This window comes from Arvicanthis niloticus, chromosome 24 (genome assembly GCF_011762505.2).
Source record: "Arvicanthis niloticus isolate mArvNil1 chromosome 24, mArvNil1.pat.X, whole genome shotgun sequence".
Classification (NCBI taxonomy): domain Eukaryota; kingdom Metazoa; phylum Chordata; class Mammalia; order Rodentia; family Muridae; genus Arvicanthis; species Arvicanthis niloticus.
This window is the reverse complement of record NC_133432.1, coordinates 5,073,929-5,089,446: the sequence shown is the minus strand read 5'-3', so window position 1 is coordinate 5,089,446 and position 15,518 is coordinate 5,073,929. Positions and strand designations below refer to the sequence as shown.

Below are 15,518 nucleotides of genomic sequence, written 5' to 3'. Positions count from 1 at the left end.
ATGGAGTAAAATTGACCAAACATGTGAGGTCTTGGGCAGAGTGGAGGCCTGTGGCTGCTCCTATAGGTGGGTGGTCAGGGATGTTTAGCAGGGACTAGATGTATCCTAGCAACTGAAGTTAAGGGCAGGTGGGGGGAGCAGAAATAAGAATATTAAGGGCAAGCTTTTCCAGGGACATAGTAGCGCCCAGCAATTGTATCCAAAGACAAGTTGAAAAGGAACAGCTCTGTATGTGTGTGTGTCTTTTATCTGTGGATGTAAGGGAAGCTGGGTAGCACAGTCCGTTCCCAGAGCTTATGCAACAACAGAATGGGGACAGATTCGTGTGACTCTCTCAGGGATGAGAATGGATCAATGAAGCTGGAAGAGAGACCAGCTGTGCAGGCCATAGCTGACAGGTAGCTCACTGGTAGATCTGTAAGCAGGCAGGCCCTGCTGTCTGTGAACTGTTCCTCGTGTGGCCTGAACGTGAGGTAGCCATGCCTCGTGACCCTCAGTACAGAAAGCCATCCTGGATAATCTGATGGAGCACCTGAAAGCATTCAACTCACGGGGAAGCTCTCTGCTCCAGGACACCACATCCCTTCAGTGGGACACGATGTTCTAGAATACCATTATGCGATACCAAGGATGAAGCAAGGTGAAGCTAGCATTCTGGGAGGTGCTGTACTCATTTGAGAAGTGAGAGACACTAGACCAGCACAGGCAGGGTCCCTCTTGGGCCCCTCTTGATTTTGTAGGCAGAAGCTCTGCCTAACCATGGGGCCAGCCTTAGAACACCTGGCTTCTTTGGGACCACCATTCTCACTGTAACATACTCAGCTACATGTTAACTTAGTGGGCAGAATAATTAATTGACTTGCAAACTATGTCTCCAAAGAAACCAGAGGTGGTACCCGGCATGCCCAGCATGCCCAACTTTTGCTCTTGCATCCATAGCACCTGAGAATGAGGGTTTCTTTTAAAGATTATCTATTTAAGGTATATGAGTACACCGTAGCTGTCTTCAGACACACCAGAAGACAGCATTGGATTCCATTACAGATGGCTGTGAGCCACCATGTATGTGGTTGTTGGGAATTGAACTCGGGAGCTCTGAAAGAGTAGTCAGTGCTCCTAGCCTCTGAGCCACCTCTCCAGCCCTGAGAATGAGGACTTTTTGTTTGTTTGTTTCTGTTTTTGTTTTTCAAGACAGGGTTTCTCTGTGTAGCTCTGGCTGTCCTAGAACTCACTCTGTAGACCAGGCTGGCCTTGAATACAAAAATCCGCCTGCCTCTGCCTCCCAAGTGCTGGGATTAAAGGCGTGCGCCACCACTGCCTGGCGAGAATGAAGACTTTTGAGTTTCTTTTATCTCCCAATTCAATTGAGCAGATCTCAGTGAGAACTTTGCAGATGACAACACTGTACCTCCATGTCAAAGTCTAGACACACCGGCTCCATGCGGATTGGCACATGTGCTCTGACAGTTTGGGGTTTCCGGGCCACTTACTTTCCCAACTTGTAGTCCTGAGGTTGGTAGCCAATATACTTGACCAGCCGCTCAACGCCCTCCCCTGGGGGTCCACGCCAGTGCGGCCAGGTGTCTGGGCACAATGACTTGTACCTGTCAGGAATGGAGAAGGACATACAGAAGCCAGCAGGACACCCTATACTGCCCTCCACACACCCCTAGAGTGGATCCCCTTGAAATGTATCAGCCACTCAAGGTACAGTCACCTCAGCAAGTACAGGGCAAGAAAGGAATGAGAGAAAATGGCTCACACAGCAGAGCCATGGCCACACACTGAGCCAAGAGACTCACTCTCCTAGGTGTGTACCCAAGAGCTGCATCCCCTGTCCACAGAGCCTCATGCAGTACTGTCTATAATGGCCCAGCGTGGGGCAGCCAGACAGGCAACAGGTGTGCTCAAGCCTGGGGAGCAAAAGTGACATGGCTGGTTGCATGTGAGCATGTGTGCATGCATGCATGCATATCGGAGCACGTTTACGTGTGTGTAGACACAAGGGATGGGTACCCATGTGCTCGATCTGTATGTGTGTGTGTGTGTGTGTGTGTGTGTGTGTGTGTGTCAGGCAGATGCTGGGTGTCTTTCTCAGTTGCTCCTCACTGTTCACTGAGGCAGGGGCCCTCACTGAACTCAGTCTGCTGAGTTGGCGAGTCTAGGGAGCCCGTTGGCATGGGAATCCCATCTGACTCCTGAGTGCTGGGGTTACACGTGGGTTGTTAGGCCCGCCGAGCGCTTATGTGAGTACATGCTGAGGACCAGAACTCTGGTCATCACGCTTGTGCCGCAAACATTTTCTCTCCTAAGCCATCTCCTCCTCCCAACCTCCCCCATTCCCCCCCTCCTCTCGAGACAGGATCTCAAACATTTCTAAGACTTGTTTTCTTTCTTTCTTTCTTTCTTTCTTTCTTTTTTTTTTTTTTTTTTTTTTTTTTTTTTTAGACAGGATCAGAGCTTGGTATGCAGACCAGGCTAGCTTCAGACTCACAGACTTCTGCCTGCCTCTTCCTTCTGGGTGCTGGAATTAAAGTTGTGAATTTCCACACCCAGCTGGAAAAATATTTCTTTCAGAGTAACTTCGGCTCTGGTGTTGTTCTTTATCAGATCCCGGCGCATACCTTTGGGGCCCCTCTAAAGTCAGCCTCTAGCCTGGCACGCTCCTGTCTTCCATGGACTTTCCTGCACTCAGTCATACACTCCTCCCACCAGAAAATGAACTGCCTTAGGACAAGGAAGCATACCCTGCCCATAGTGGGGCTCAGGAGGCACTCACAATACCAGGGGGGAGAAGGGGGCATCTGGGGTGCAGTGGGGATCGACCTAAGACATAAGATGAGGGATAACTGTGGTCTCCCAATATCCTCACTTGATGCCAGGTTAAGAAAACCAGATCCGGAGAGTATCAATGACAGGTAGACAGCAGGCAGTGGAGGGGTTCCCCAGAACCACAGGGAAAGGGTGATGAGAAATGCTCTGTGGTCCCCTCCATGCTTAAACTCAAAAGCAACCTCATAATGGTCTGAGACAACCAACAGGGCAGCCACAAGAACGCCCTGCCATCATTGTAGAGCAGCCATGGGCTGCTACCCGTCCCCAAAGAAGCCGCTGTGGGTGTGGCATTAAACCTTTATAAACACCTGGCACTTTAATCCCTGCTGTGAGTAAAGAGACAGGTCACATCCGTGAGGCCCAGGGAGAATTCTGACCCATCTGGGGTTTCAAAGCCGGTGCCCTTCACAGCCCAGGACAGAGGCACTAACCCTTAGGGGTCTGAATGCGCAGTGCGCCCCCTTGGCGGCGGGTCTGAGTACTGCAGGAAGCTGAGTTCAGTTATGGCTTCCTGAACTCAGCAGAAAGGATCCCGGTTTTGCAGGAGAACAAATGTTAGTGTGTTCTGTTCTCATGCCCCTTGCAATTCGGATCTGATCGCAGCTCCCTAGAGAATGCCGCCCAACTGACCACACTGTCTCCCGCGACCAGCGTAAAGGACTGGGGCTCAACAGACTCAACTCACCTTTGCAGGAAATGCTCGTACTTGCGCCTGTAGGCGAAGCCTGCCCGCCGCACTCGCAGGTGCTCCATTAGCCCCAGATACTTGATCTGATGGCTGATGAGGAAGTCATCAAACTTGCCTTTGGAGAAACAGAAAGAGAGTGACTAGAAACGCTCCCTCGGCTCCGTTTAAACCGAGGCGCTGGGCTGCTCCAGGCTGCGGCTAGCCACGGAAACCTGTTATTAGACTTCCGCTGTGTTTCTTAGGTGGAAGGATTTGGTAGGGAATTCTCGTTTCTCCTGATAAACAGTCCCAAGGTCCGCTGATGTGGCCGGGACTCTCAAGAAGCAACAATTGGCTGAAGGGCTTACTGTTGCCACCTCCCCAGGGAAGACACACTCCAGGCCCTGTCACCCTGTTCTCTAGTACGCCAGTTGCCTGGGTCGTGGAAGAGTTTTTAGAAAGTGTCCGAGTCACAAAGCGTTAGGGGAGATTGCTTACTGCTGTAAGGAACTCTCCTGTCTGTCACCTGTCACTTTGATTCCTGTTACCTTGGACACCTGCCTGGCATCTCCAGGCTCTGAGCATCAGTCCTCTGGAGCATCAAAGGCGTCCCTCTTAATAAGTCTAGCATCTAGTGTTCCTTTCTTTCTTTCTTTCTCTCTTTCTTTCTTTCTTTCTTTCTTTCTTTCTTTCTTTCTTTCTTTCTTTCTTTCTTTCTTTCTTTCTTTCTTTCTTTCTTTCTTTCTTTTTTTATGTGTCTATCCTGCTCCTGAACATGAGCCGGTCCCAACTCCTCAACTTGGCTCCGCCTCCGGACCCCGCCCCTCCCAATCTGTCTTTCTCCTGACTCCACCCCTCCCCAACCTGGCTCCGCCTCCTGACCCCCACCCCTGCTCAACCTCCTGAGATTAATCATGGCCAGCCCTTCTCTAAAAGTTTATTTTACTTTTTACTGTATGTACATGCACACACACGTGTGTGTGTGTGTGTGTGTGTGTGTGTGGTGTGTGTACAACCTCAAGTGTTAGTCCTCACTTTCTATCTTGCTTCAGATAGGATCTCCTGTTATTTTCTGAGGTGTACTAGCACACCAGGTTAGCCTACCAACTAACCAGGGATTCTGTCTCTGCCTCCCACCTCTCTATGGGACCACTTGCTTTAGGAACACAGATTACTGTGTCTGGCTTTATGTGGGTGCTAGGGACTTGAACTCAGATCCTCATGCTTGCAAAGCAAGCACTTTACCCACTGAGCCATATCCCAGCCCCCTATTGTTTGAGAAGGAAAAACGCCCCTGTCGGGCCCCTGTTGAAGGAGCCAGCTTTGATTGCTTTGCGTCCCCCATCCCGGGCTCAAGGCTCAGTCGGGGGTAACTCACTGGGTTCCTTCCTCTCGTTGGGCTTGATGCAGCGGATGTAGGAGGGCTCCTTAGAGATGAGAATTTCCAGGAGGCTGCTCAGGCTGTTCTTAAACTGAGTCCCAACCTATGCGGTGAGAGGACACACTGAGAAGACCCCTGCTTCCCACTGAACTCGGAAGACAGAGCACAGCACAGGCGCAGCTGCTTCCATTCCCTGACCCCCAACCCGGGGCCAGACTTCTGCCTATTCGTGTTTTGTCCAAGGCTGGAGGCTGGAGATAGCCTGTTTAGGGAAGGCCAGTTCCCAGTGCTTTGGGGCCGTTGGCTTCTCAGGCATGTGAAGATTTTCCTAACTAAAAGAGAGTGGGACAAAACACGGAGAAACGTGTAGACAGAGGCGGGGGGGGGGCTGTTGCTGGGGAGAGCGCTGTGCACAAAGACACGTCCCACTCAGCATCAGCCAGGCCCTTAGCTCAGGAGCACAGACACAGTATTATGACTGGGTCCTGAGGTGTCCTTCAAAGGCCCATGCCCTGAATCTGTGGTCCCCAGTGCAATAACAGCTTTACAGCGAGTGGAGGGCTCTGATGTCATCTGCAGAGTCAGAGCCCATTGGTGTGGGGGGGTTGGTGGGTTCTTTGAGGGGGCAGTTCTTTAGGAGGGGCATGGGCTCTTTAAAAGGTGGGGCCTCCTGGGAAGAAGTAAGTTACTTCACTTTGAAAGCTGTATTTAGCCCCAGTCTCTCCACACACCTTCTCTGCACTCCACGGAGTGCAGTCTCCGAAATCCGAAATGAAATCAACTTTTAAGGTTTTTTTTTCCTCAAGGATTTTGTCATAGGGTGGAAAAGCTGGCTCACACATGCCCAGCATCTTAAGGCCACCACTGGGTCCAGCCCACTGTCCCTAGGTCCAACTCTATTTGACAGTATTTCCTCACATCCTCTTCCTCCCATTCTATAACCCCTCAAGGGCAAGGAACCCCCACCCCACACCCTCACACCTAGTACAGCTGCCTGCACTGGTTTGGTTAATATCTGAAAAGGAGTGAATTGATACAAAGTTTACACATGCATTTTGTAGTTATCTGTGAGAGGAGAGAATAGTCACTGTTACCCTATGACTTTTGTTCCCTTGCTAAATTCACATCAGCAGCTCTCCCTCACCCACCGTGGGTGGTCGCCTCCGGTTTTCAAGCTCCGCCACCAGGAAACATTCCCTCAGGATGCTATTCTTAGAGCTGCACAGCACCTGTGTGGAGAGAGGCCACACTGAACTAGCTGGTGTCTGGAATTCTAGAGGCCATCAGGGGACAGCAGAGCCGCCTGCCCAATGGGTACAAAAGATACTCCTTACCACAGGGTAGTGGGAGGAGACACAAAGAACGACATGGGGAACCAGGGGCTGGAGCCATAGATTGCTTTCTCCTGTAGTGAGACCCTGGGTTCCACACCCAGCAATGCCAAAGAGCACAGGAGAAGGAGGTGCCCAAATGCCCCGCCTCTGCCTTGTGTACTTGCGGAGGCGTCTAGTTTTCTGTAACAATTAAGCAAGCGTTGTCTCCAGCCCACCCTAGTGCTGGGGAATAAGACAACCTATGAGAAATCAGTCATAAGAAGGCCGGAGAGAGAACGCGCAAGGTGCTGTGCCCTGCTATGCAGGAGAAGGAAAAGGAGGACACACAGCCTAGCCCCACCACTAGCAGGGGGACTCAGAAACCGGCAGATGTTGGCTCTCAGGAAACAGACACGGCGGGGTGAAGCCAAAGACTCTCTAGGCTTTGTATTAGCTGGTCCAGGTTCATTAACTTTGAAATAATCTACTGTAAGGAAAATGTACCATGTACCCCTTTTATTCTTGTTTATATATGTATATATTTGCCTTGTTGGAGGCCTTGGAGGTGTGGCTTTGTTAGAATAGGTGTGGCCTTGTTAGAGTAGGCGTGGCCTTGTTGGAGTGGGTGTATCACTGTGGGTGTGGGCTTGAAGACCCTCATCCTAACTGCCTGGAAGTTAGTATTTTGCTGGCAGCCTTCAGATGAAGATAATATATATATATATATCCTTTTAAAAAGATTTATTGGCCGGGCAATGGTGGCACACGCCTTTAATCCCAGCACTTGGGAGGCAGAGGCAGGCGGATTTCTGAGTTCGAGGCCAGCCTGGTCTACAGAGTGAGTTCCAGGATAGCCAGGGCTACACAGAGAAGCTCTGTCTCGAAACCCCCCTCCCCCCCCAAAAAAAAAAGAAAAAAAAAAAAAAGAAAGTTCCAGAAAACCCAAAGCCATCATCGACTTTTGCCTCACCGTTAGCAACACGTGGAGTGAAGAGTAAGACTTACCTCCTTCAGGTGTCTGTAAAGCAGGTCATTGTTTTTCTCCAAGAATCCTGTTTCAGAAATAAAGTCTCAATCAGTGCAATTCCACACTAACAGCTAAGACATATCCTGATGTGGTGGTTTGTAAATGCTCAGCCCAGAGCATGGCACTATTAGAGGGCGTGGCCTTGTTGGAGTGGGTGTGGCCTTGTTGGAGGAGGTGTGTTACTGTGGGTGTGAGCTTTTTTTTTTTTTTTTTTTTTTTTTTTTTTTGGTTTTTCGAGACAGGGTTTCTCTGTGTAGCCTTGGCTGTCCTGGAACTCACTCTGTAGACCAGGCTGGCCTCAAACTTAGAAATCCACCTGCCTCTGCCTCCCAAGTGCTGGGATTAAAGGCGTGCGCCACCACTGCCCGGCCGGGTGTGGGCTTTAATACCCTGATCCTAGCTGCCTGGAAGCCAGTCTTCTCCTAGCAGCCTTCAGATGAAGATGTAGAACTCTCAGCTCCTCCTGCACCATGTCTGCCTGGACGCTGCCATGTTCCCACCTTGATGATAATGGACTGAACTCTTAATCTGTAAGCCAGACCCAATTAAATGTTATCTTTTATAAGAGTTGCCTTTGCTGGGCAGTGGTGGCGCACACCTTTAATCCCAGCACTTGGGAGGCGGACGGATTTCTGAGTTTGAGGCCAGCCTGGTCTACAGAGTGAGTTCTAGGATAGCCAGGGATATACAGACTTACCTCCTTTGAGACAGAGAAACCCTGTCTTAAAAAAAAAAAAAAAAAAAAAAAAAAAAAAAAAAAAAAAGAGTTGCCTTGGTCATGGTGCCTGTTTACAGCAGTAAAACCCTAAGACCCCTGGTGACTTCTGAGGTTGCATGGGTTTCCCAGCCTTTGCAATACTGAGACAGGCTAGGTCCTGGCAGAGAGCTGTGAGCTGTGCTGGGGGCAACACCCAGGCCTCCACTCACACTAGAAGCACACTCTGTCTGCAACAATTTACATCAGACAGAGCCAGACCTCATGGGGGATACTTTCCCTTTATACCCCAAGAGAGAGTCAGACGTTCTGGGTGGACACCCTCCCTGTATAACTCTAGAATGCCAGATACTCTAGGGGACAACTTCCCAGGCTGAGAGCCAGGTCCTCAGAGAGAAGTTTACAGCAGACTGTTGTATGATGTGTGGCTTTGATTCAAAGTGATCCAGGAGCAATGACTGTGACCCACAGAGACAGTGGGGGGCATTGAACCCCAGGAGGTGAGCTGAGACCATGTGACTTTCAGCCCCACTGACAAAGGCAAACAAATCCCCCTGGTGTCCTTTCCCACTCTCTGCTGCTTTTCTGGTTTTGTTGCTTACTTGAGACAAGGTCCTTGCCATGCAGTTCTGACTAGCCTGCAACTCACTCTCTGTAGACCAGGCTAGCCTCGAAATATAAATTGAATCATCTCAACAGAGAGCCAATCTATTCTTTTTTTTAAGTGCTCTACACTACTTTGCATTTAAAGGGAAAAAAAACCTGTTATGTATTCTGTTACTTTTAAAAGATTCTTTTTGGTGCTTTGAAAGATATTCATCAACAAAGCGTTCTGCTAGGAAGCTTTTGTGAACTCCAAAAGTCCACCAAGGAGTGAATTGAGGCAAGCCTTTATAGAGAGAAGAAGGGGGTATCCAGCCTGGAACACATCTGATTGGGGGGTGGGGTGCGTTATGGCCTTTAACATAGTTGGCTGGTGCTGGCAGCCAAACCATAAACTTAACTTCTGCTTTCCTGATTGGTGGTGGTTAGAAATTGAGGTGCCAGGGGTAGGCTTGTAACCTGGGAGTACAGATTTGTTGGGAATAACCTGGCTAAGATGGAGTCTAAACCTAAAAGATCTGGTCTCTCAAAATGTCAGTTCTCAGAATTGGGGAAGAGACTAGCAAATTCTACATCTGACAAAGGTCTAGTGTCCATAATATATAAAGAACTCTTGTGATTCAACCATATTTTTTTTAAATGGGCAAAGTATCTAGGTATTTCTCCAAGGAAGATATACAAATGATTGGCCAGTACACAGAGTGTTTGGCATCACCAGCTACCAGGAGAACCACAGGGCAGGCCTTCACGAAACTGCCCAGAAGGCTGTTGGCAGTGCATTGTGGGTGCTGGGGAGGATGAGGAAAAACTAGGACCAGAGCAGTCAGGAGGCTCCTGAAAACACTAAGCAGGGACTTCCATGGGACCCAGTCACTCCCTTCCTCAATATCCACCTGGGAAAATGAAAACGACCTGGTCATCCCAGCTACTCAGAAAGCTGAGGCAAGAAGATGACAAGTTCAAAGCCAGCCTGGGCAACGTAACGAGACTGTCCCCAAATTCTAAAACTGTTCATGCATGCCTGCCCCAGATGCAGTCGCTGGTACTGTTGGCGAGGGGAATATGCAGGCGTATTCCAAGTATCAGTTTTCACCATGGCTGGAAGGAGAAGCACCCTGAATGGCTCCTGAACTACGGGCACAGAGAAGCCTACCCAGAGCAAGGAGTATTACTGGACAACGAAGACGAATGGCAGCATGGAGGAAGCTTGAAACCTTACGCTGACGCTGACGAGGGAAATCAGACCTGACAGATCACAAGTGGGATTCTCCAGGCCAGGACAGAAGCTAAGGACTTAGGAAGGGTATTGGTTCATTGCCTAGTGCTGGGGGGGTGGGGGTGGGGGCAGAGGTGTGGGAGGGGCAAAGTGTTGGAGGGGCAAAGAGTATGTGGGAGGGGCAAAGAGTGTGGGGAAGGGGCAGAGGGTGGGTGTGGGAGGGGCAAAGAGTGGGGGGCAAAGAGTGTGGGAGGGGCAAAGAATGTGGGGGAGAGGCAGAAGGTGTGGAGGGCAGAGGGTGTGGGAGGGGCAGAGGGTATAGGGGCGGGGCAGAGGGCATGGGGGAGGGGCAGAGTGGGAAGCAGCAGAGGGTGTGGGAGGGGCAGATGGTGCAGGCTTGCAGTGTTCTAAAATGAATCGGAGTACACAGATGCACACTCTGAATCCACTGAACCCCCTGAGTTGCACACGTCAATGGATGAAGTATATGCTGTCTGAATACTACTGTATTGATTTAAAAATTAGTGGTTAGATTGTAAAGCCCAACCAGCTTCAGTTTTGAAGAAACCCCATTTTGTGCGGGACCAGGGGCTAAACTCCCAATTCCAGGCAGAAAATCACAAAGTCCAGCCGAGCAAACATCCTGTGACAACTCCCCATCCTTAGTGACAGCCAGTCAAGCTACCATAGCAGGGTCAAGGTACAGGGAGATAACCTAAGACATCCTGCAGAGAATTGATAACCCAGCCATTCTGTTTGTCAGCTGGCTTTGCCTCCATGTTTGGCTCCTGCAGTTTACGTCAGAGATGCAGGTTTTAAAATACTAGCTTGCTGACCTCTATGGAAATTCCCCAAGTTTTCTGTAACCACAATAAAAACCCTGCACCCCTAGACTCGGGCTCTCGCTTCAGACCGTTGCGATGGGGACGGTGAGAGTCCTTGCTTGCAAACTGGTAATAAAAGCCCCTTGTGGATTTGCATTGGAATTGGCTGGTGTTTGGGGTCCCTGTGACTTGGGCATAACAATATTAGTAATTAATGAAGATCTTTCAGGTGGCTTGCTTGAATGCGACACTAAGGAACTTTGGGGTGGCCACAGATAGCATCTCCTTGGAGGACTTGCACACCTGGGCACCTGCATGGCTGTGACCCACCCGGGCCACTCACCTTTGGTGCAGTAGGTAACCTCTCCTGCGTAATGCAGGAGGCAGAATTCCAGCCAGCCGATCCTCTTCCGGCCCTTTGGTCCAGCCAACTTCCGGCTACAAGACACAAACACAGACCACCTCTGCAGCGAGCATGACCAAGAAGTTCCGGGTCATCTACATTGAAGCTGACTCCACGGGGGCTCCTGGGGAGTCTTGCTCCCTGATTGGCTGTCTATCAAGTCTAAGCTAGTGGGGAAGAAAAGCATGCATCTGTGAGAAACATTCAGCTTTTGTTTTGTCTTGTTTAAGTCAAGTGACCAGGGCTGGGGGCTTGGCTGGGCGGTAGAACACCTGCCTGGCAAGCATAAAGCCCTGGATTCCCTCAACGACGCAGGGGTTTTGTCCTATTTTTTAATTTTGTATATATGGGTGTTTATATGGGTGTTTTGCCTACATGTATGTCTGTGTGTCACATTTGGGCCTAGTGAGGTCCTGGAACTGGAGGTAGCGACATCGGAGTGCTGGGAATCAAACTCGGGTCCCCCGGAAGGGCATCGGGTGCTCTTAACCAATCCAGCCCCGTCAGTTTTAATGTAAAAATTGAAGAAAAGGTTGAGTGTGGTGGCATGACTTTAATTCCAATATTCAGGAGCCAGGAAGATCATTCTGAGTCTAAGGCCACCCTGGTTGACATAGAGAGCTTCGGGTCAGCCAAGGCTACATAGTGAGACCCTGTCTCAAAGAAGGGGAGGACGGAGGAGGGAGAAGAAGAAAAAAGGAGGAGGAAGAAGAGGAGGAGGAAAAAGGTAGAGGAAGAGGAAGTGTTGGAAGAGGAAGGTGCCTGTGTATGGTCAATTGTTGATGGCTGTGCTGGCAGAGAGCTAAGTACTGGGCATATTTTGGTGTTCTCATTCTTCTCAGTCTCCTGCCTCAGTATTTTATAAACACTCTGTGCCCCTTCCTTGCCGATTGGCTTAATAAAGATCTGAAGGCTTGTAGCTAAGCAGGAAAGGGGGTGCAGGAAGCGAGAGAGGGTCTCTGGGAGAAGAATGGGGGAGTGGGAGGGGGTTTGCCAGCAGGACAAGAAGGTGTTCGGATGGATGTATGGGGTCTGAGAGAGAGGTAAAGAACTAGCCAAACGTCGAGTCGTGGTGGCCAGTGGGCGAAGATAATAAAATTACGTTAGATGAACTGGCTGAGAAATAGCTCAATCTGAAGGCCTGAGCTATAATAAAAACTAGTAAGTCCCTGTCATTATTTAACCACTGGTGGGTCTAGATCCAGAAAGTCCCACTACAAGGAAGAGGAGGAAGAGGAAGAGGAAGGAAGAACGAAGAATAAAAGAGAAGGAGGAGAAGGAGGGAGACTAGGCCCAAATCTCTGCTTTTGAGACTTGGGCAAGTCCAGGAAACTCAGTTACTGGAAAAACCCTTCAGGCAGCCAATCAGAAACTGCCCCACATGGGGCTGGAGAGATGGCTCAGCGGTTAAGAGCACTGACTGCTCTTCCAGAGGTCCTGAGTTCAATTCCCAGCAACCACATGGTGGCTCACAACCATCTGTAATGGGGTCTGATGCCCTCTTCTGGTGTGTCTGAAGATAGCTACAGTGTACTCATATACATAAAATAAATAAATAAAATATTTAAAAAAAAAAAAAAGAAACTGCCCCACCACCAGAAGCTGCCTTGCTACCTAGCCTGAGATGAGGGCAATGGGTCAACAACAGTTTCCAGACTTCCCCAGCACCAGTTTCCAGACGTCCCCAGCAACCATTTTCAACACCCCCACACCCCAACAATGGTTCTGGAATGTTCCTAGAGATAGAGTCAACAGATTAAGATAGAGGTCACCTACCCCTCCCCAGAATTCCCTAATGTGCTTTAAATAGGATCTTCCAGCTCACTGGAGCACCTCCATCTTGTAGATGGTAGACCCCAGCATGCTGGACTTCTGCAGAATAAAATGCTCTTTGCTTTTGCATACGATCTGAATCTGGGGTATCATTCTTCAGAGAATCATGGACCCGAAAAGAAGAAGAAGGAAGACAAAGGAAGAAGAGGAAGAGGAGGAAGATCCAACCCAACGAGACAGCTCAGCAGACAAAGGGGCTTGCCACCAAGCCTGATGACCCGAGTTCCATCCCTGGGACTTACCTAGTAGAAGGAGAGAACTGACCCCCTCCCCAAGTTGTCCTCTGACCTCCACACAGTGTGGTACATGTATCCATGGGCAAGTTCTCACACTCAAATAAGTAAATTAATATGAGTTTTTTTTTTTTTGTTTGTTTTTTTTTTTTTTTTTTTTTTTTTTTTTTTTCGAGACAGGGTTTCTCTGTGTAGCCCTGGCTGTCCTGGAACTCACCCTGTAGACCAGGCTGGCCTCGAACTCAGAAATCCGCCTGCCTCTGCCTCCCAAGTTCTGAGATTAAAGGCATGCGCCACCACCGCCCGGCTTAATATATGTAATTTTTAAAAGGTATATTTATTTGGTTTCAGATTCTGGGACAAGGGACTGAGGTACTTATTGTACACACCAAAGTAGACCTGGCCTCCAGGTTCTCCCAGCATCTCTCAGTCCCTACCTGGCAAACTCAGCCCCCCCAACCCTGAACTTTCTAGCCCAGGGGCTGGGCTGCCCTTCCCCCAGAGGCTCCTCCCTATACAACCCAGACATTTTGGTCTCTCCTTCTTTTTTCTTTCTCTGTGTATGTACCTCTTTCTCTCTTCCTCCCTTCCTCTCCCCGCCCCCACTTTCCCCATGGTAACTTCCCTGGCCTCAGTCCTTGGGGCCAGTGAACTCATCCACCCAAGAGTAGCTTCTCTTATATTTTTGGTTGTGAGCCTAGCCTTTAACGGCTGAGCCATCTCTCCAGCCCGAGTAGCTTCTCAATAGACATGCCTTTAATATAATCTAATCTGGTTTAAAATGGCTCATCTCACCAGCAGCGGAGAAATAACCTATCAACGGTGAAATCGTTCATTTGGCAAAACATTTGCTATGCAAGCATGAGACACAAGTTTGATTTCCAGAACCTGGGGGGAGTTGGAGACAGGCTGGTCCCTGGAGCTCACTGGCCAGCCAGCCTAACCTAAGGGACAGACCCTAAGTCCCAGTGAAAGTCAATGCGTGAATGTAGGACAGTTTGTTTCTCCATGGTCACTTCATTTGTGTACAAACTTCATCTCTTTGTCTTCCATGTGAGATGGGGTCCTGCAGATGGTGATTTCTGTGGACAGTCACTGAGTATGGAAATAGCCTACTCTGCAGAACAGATTGCTGGGCCTCATCTCTCCCGCTCAGCTCAGTAAGAGGCCGTGCTGGGGCTGCTCTTCAAAGCCGGATTTGTTTGGTTTGTCGGTGCTGGCAGCTGAATCCAGGGCTCAGACATAGAAGCCCTTGACTGCTGAGCCATGTTCCCAGTGCTCAAATCAAGTATTTCTGTGCAAACCGTGGTTTATTTATGCATGCGTGTTGGTGCCATGTTCTTCCGTGTCTGTCCGTGTGAGCTGTAAATGTTCTTACCTGCTGAGCCATCTCTCCAGCTATCAAAAGTATAGTCTTTTAAAGTTGGATATGGGGGCGGGGGGGCTGGAGAGATGGCTCGGCGATTAAGAGCACTGACTGCTCTTCCAGAGGTCCTGGGTTCAAGTCTCAGGAACCACATGGTGGCTCACAACCATCTGTAATGGGATCTGATGCCCTCTTCTGGTGTGTCTGAAGACAGCAACAGTGTACTCATATAAACAAAGTAAATATTAAAAATTTTTTAAATGCTGAATATGAAAATCAGACTTTGAGAAAATATTTGGAGATTCCCTGTCAAGAGTCATTTTGAGATCTCAGGATGGACGCCTGAGAAGACGCTTATGGGGCATCTTTGGTATGGCTTTCTTGACGCCTGCCAGGCAGCTGCTGCTTTTGCCTATGGCCTGCATTCAATTCCTTGGTTAGCCATGAAGCAGTGAGGGGGTTCTATTTGTTTTTTGAGACGTGGTTTAACCATGGCCCTGGTCATCAGGTTCCACATATTTGTCTGTTTTAAGGTCTTTTGAGACAGTGTCTTCCTGTGTGGCCCAGGCTGGCTTTGAACTCCCAGTTCCCTGTCTCAGCCTCCCAAGCAAGCGCTGGGACGGCAAGCCCACCTGTGTCACCACATCTGGATGTTCCTACTGGACCTAAATTGTTCAGAAGGACTGCCTCCCACCTGTATCACACAGGAAACATAACCACTGCTGAACAAAGCAAGACACTCAACTTCCAAGAGATGCTCTACCTGCAATTCCTGTCCATCTGATTTCTACTCACAAGGGCATGCTGACACAAGGGCATGCTGACACAAGGGCATGCTGACACAAGGGCATGCTGACACGAGCCAGTTTTCAGGATGCTGTGTTTGTATGTGAAGTTGCTGTCCTGTATGCATGCATGCATGCATGCGTGTGGTATATGTGAACATGTGTATGTGCTGGGCACACAAAGACCTGAGGAGGACATGCACTGGTGTCTTGCTCGAACATCTCTGCCTTCTTTTAGGCAGGGTCTCTCACTGAACCTGGAGCTATGCTGGCAGCTAGCTGGGGATTATGGACCAGTGCAGCCATGCCCAGCTTCT

General features: G+C 49.5%; 1 protein-coding gene across 1 annotated transcript in view; it reads right to left on the bottom strand.

The window, feature by feature from the left end:
- The window catches only part of Myo1h (myosin IH), a 74,120-nt gene that overhangs the window by 10,778 nt on the left and 47,824 nt on the right, over positions 1-15,518 (bottom strand). Inside the window, exons 15-20 of the mRNA XM_076922471.1 lie at positions 10,925-11,019; positions 7,202-7,248; positions 6,032-6,112; positions 4,881-4,986; positions 3,521-3,638; positions 1,491-1,604 (exon numbers count right to left, since the gene is read on the bottom strand). Coding sequence (XP_076778586.1) covers positions 1,491-1,604; positions 3,521-3,638; positions 4,881-4,986; positions 6,032-6,112; positions 7,202-7,248; positions 10,925-11,019 — 561 coding nt within the window. The remainder of the gene's footprint in view (positions 1-1,490; positions 1,605-3,520; positions 3,639-4,880; positions 4,987-6,031; positions 6,113-7,201; positions 7,249-10,924; positions 11,020-15,518) is intronic.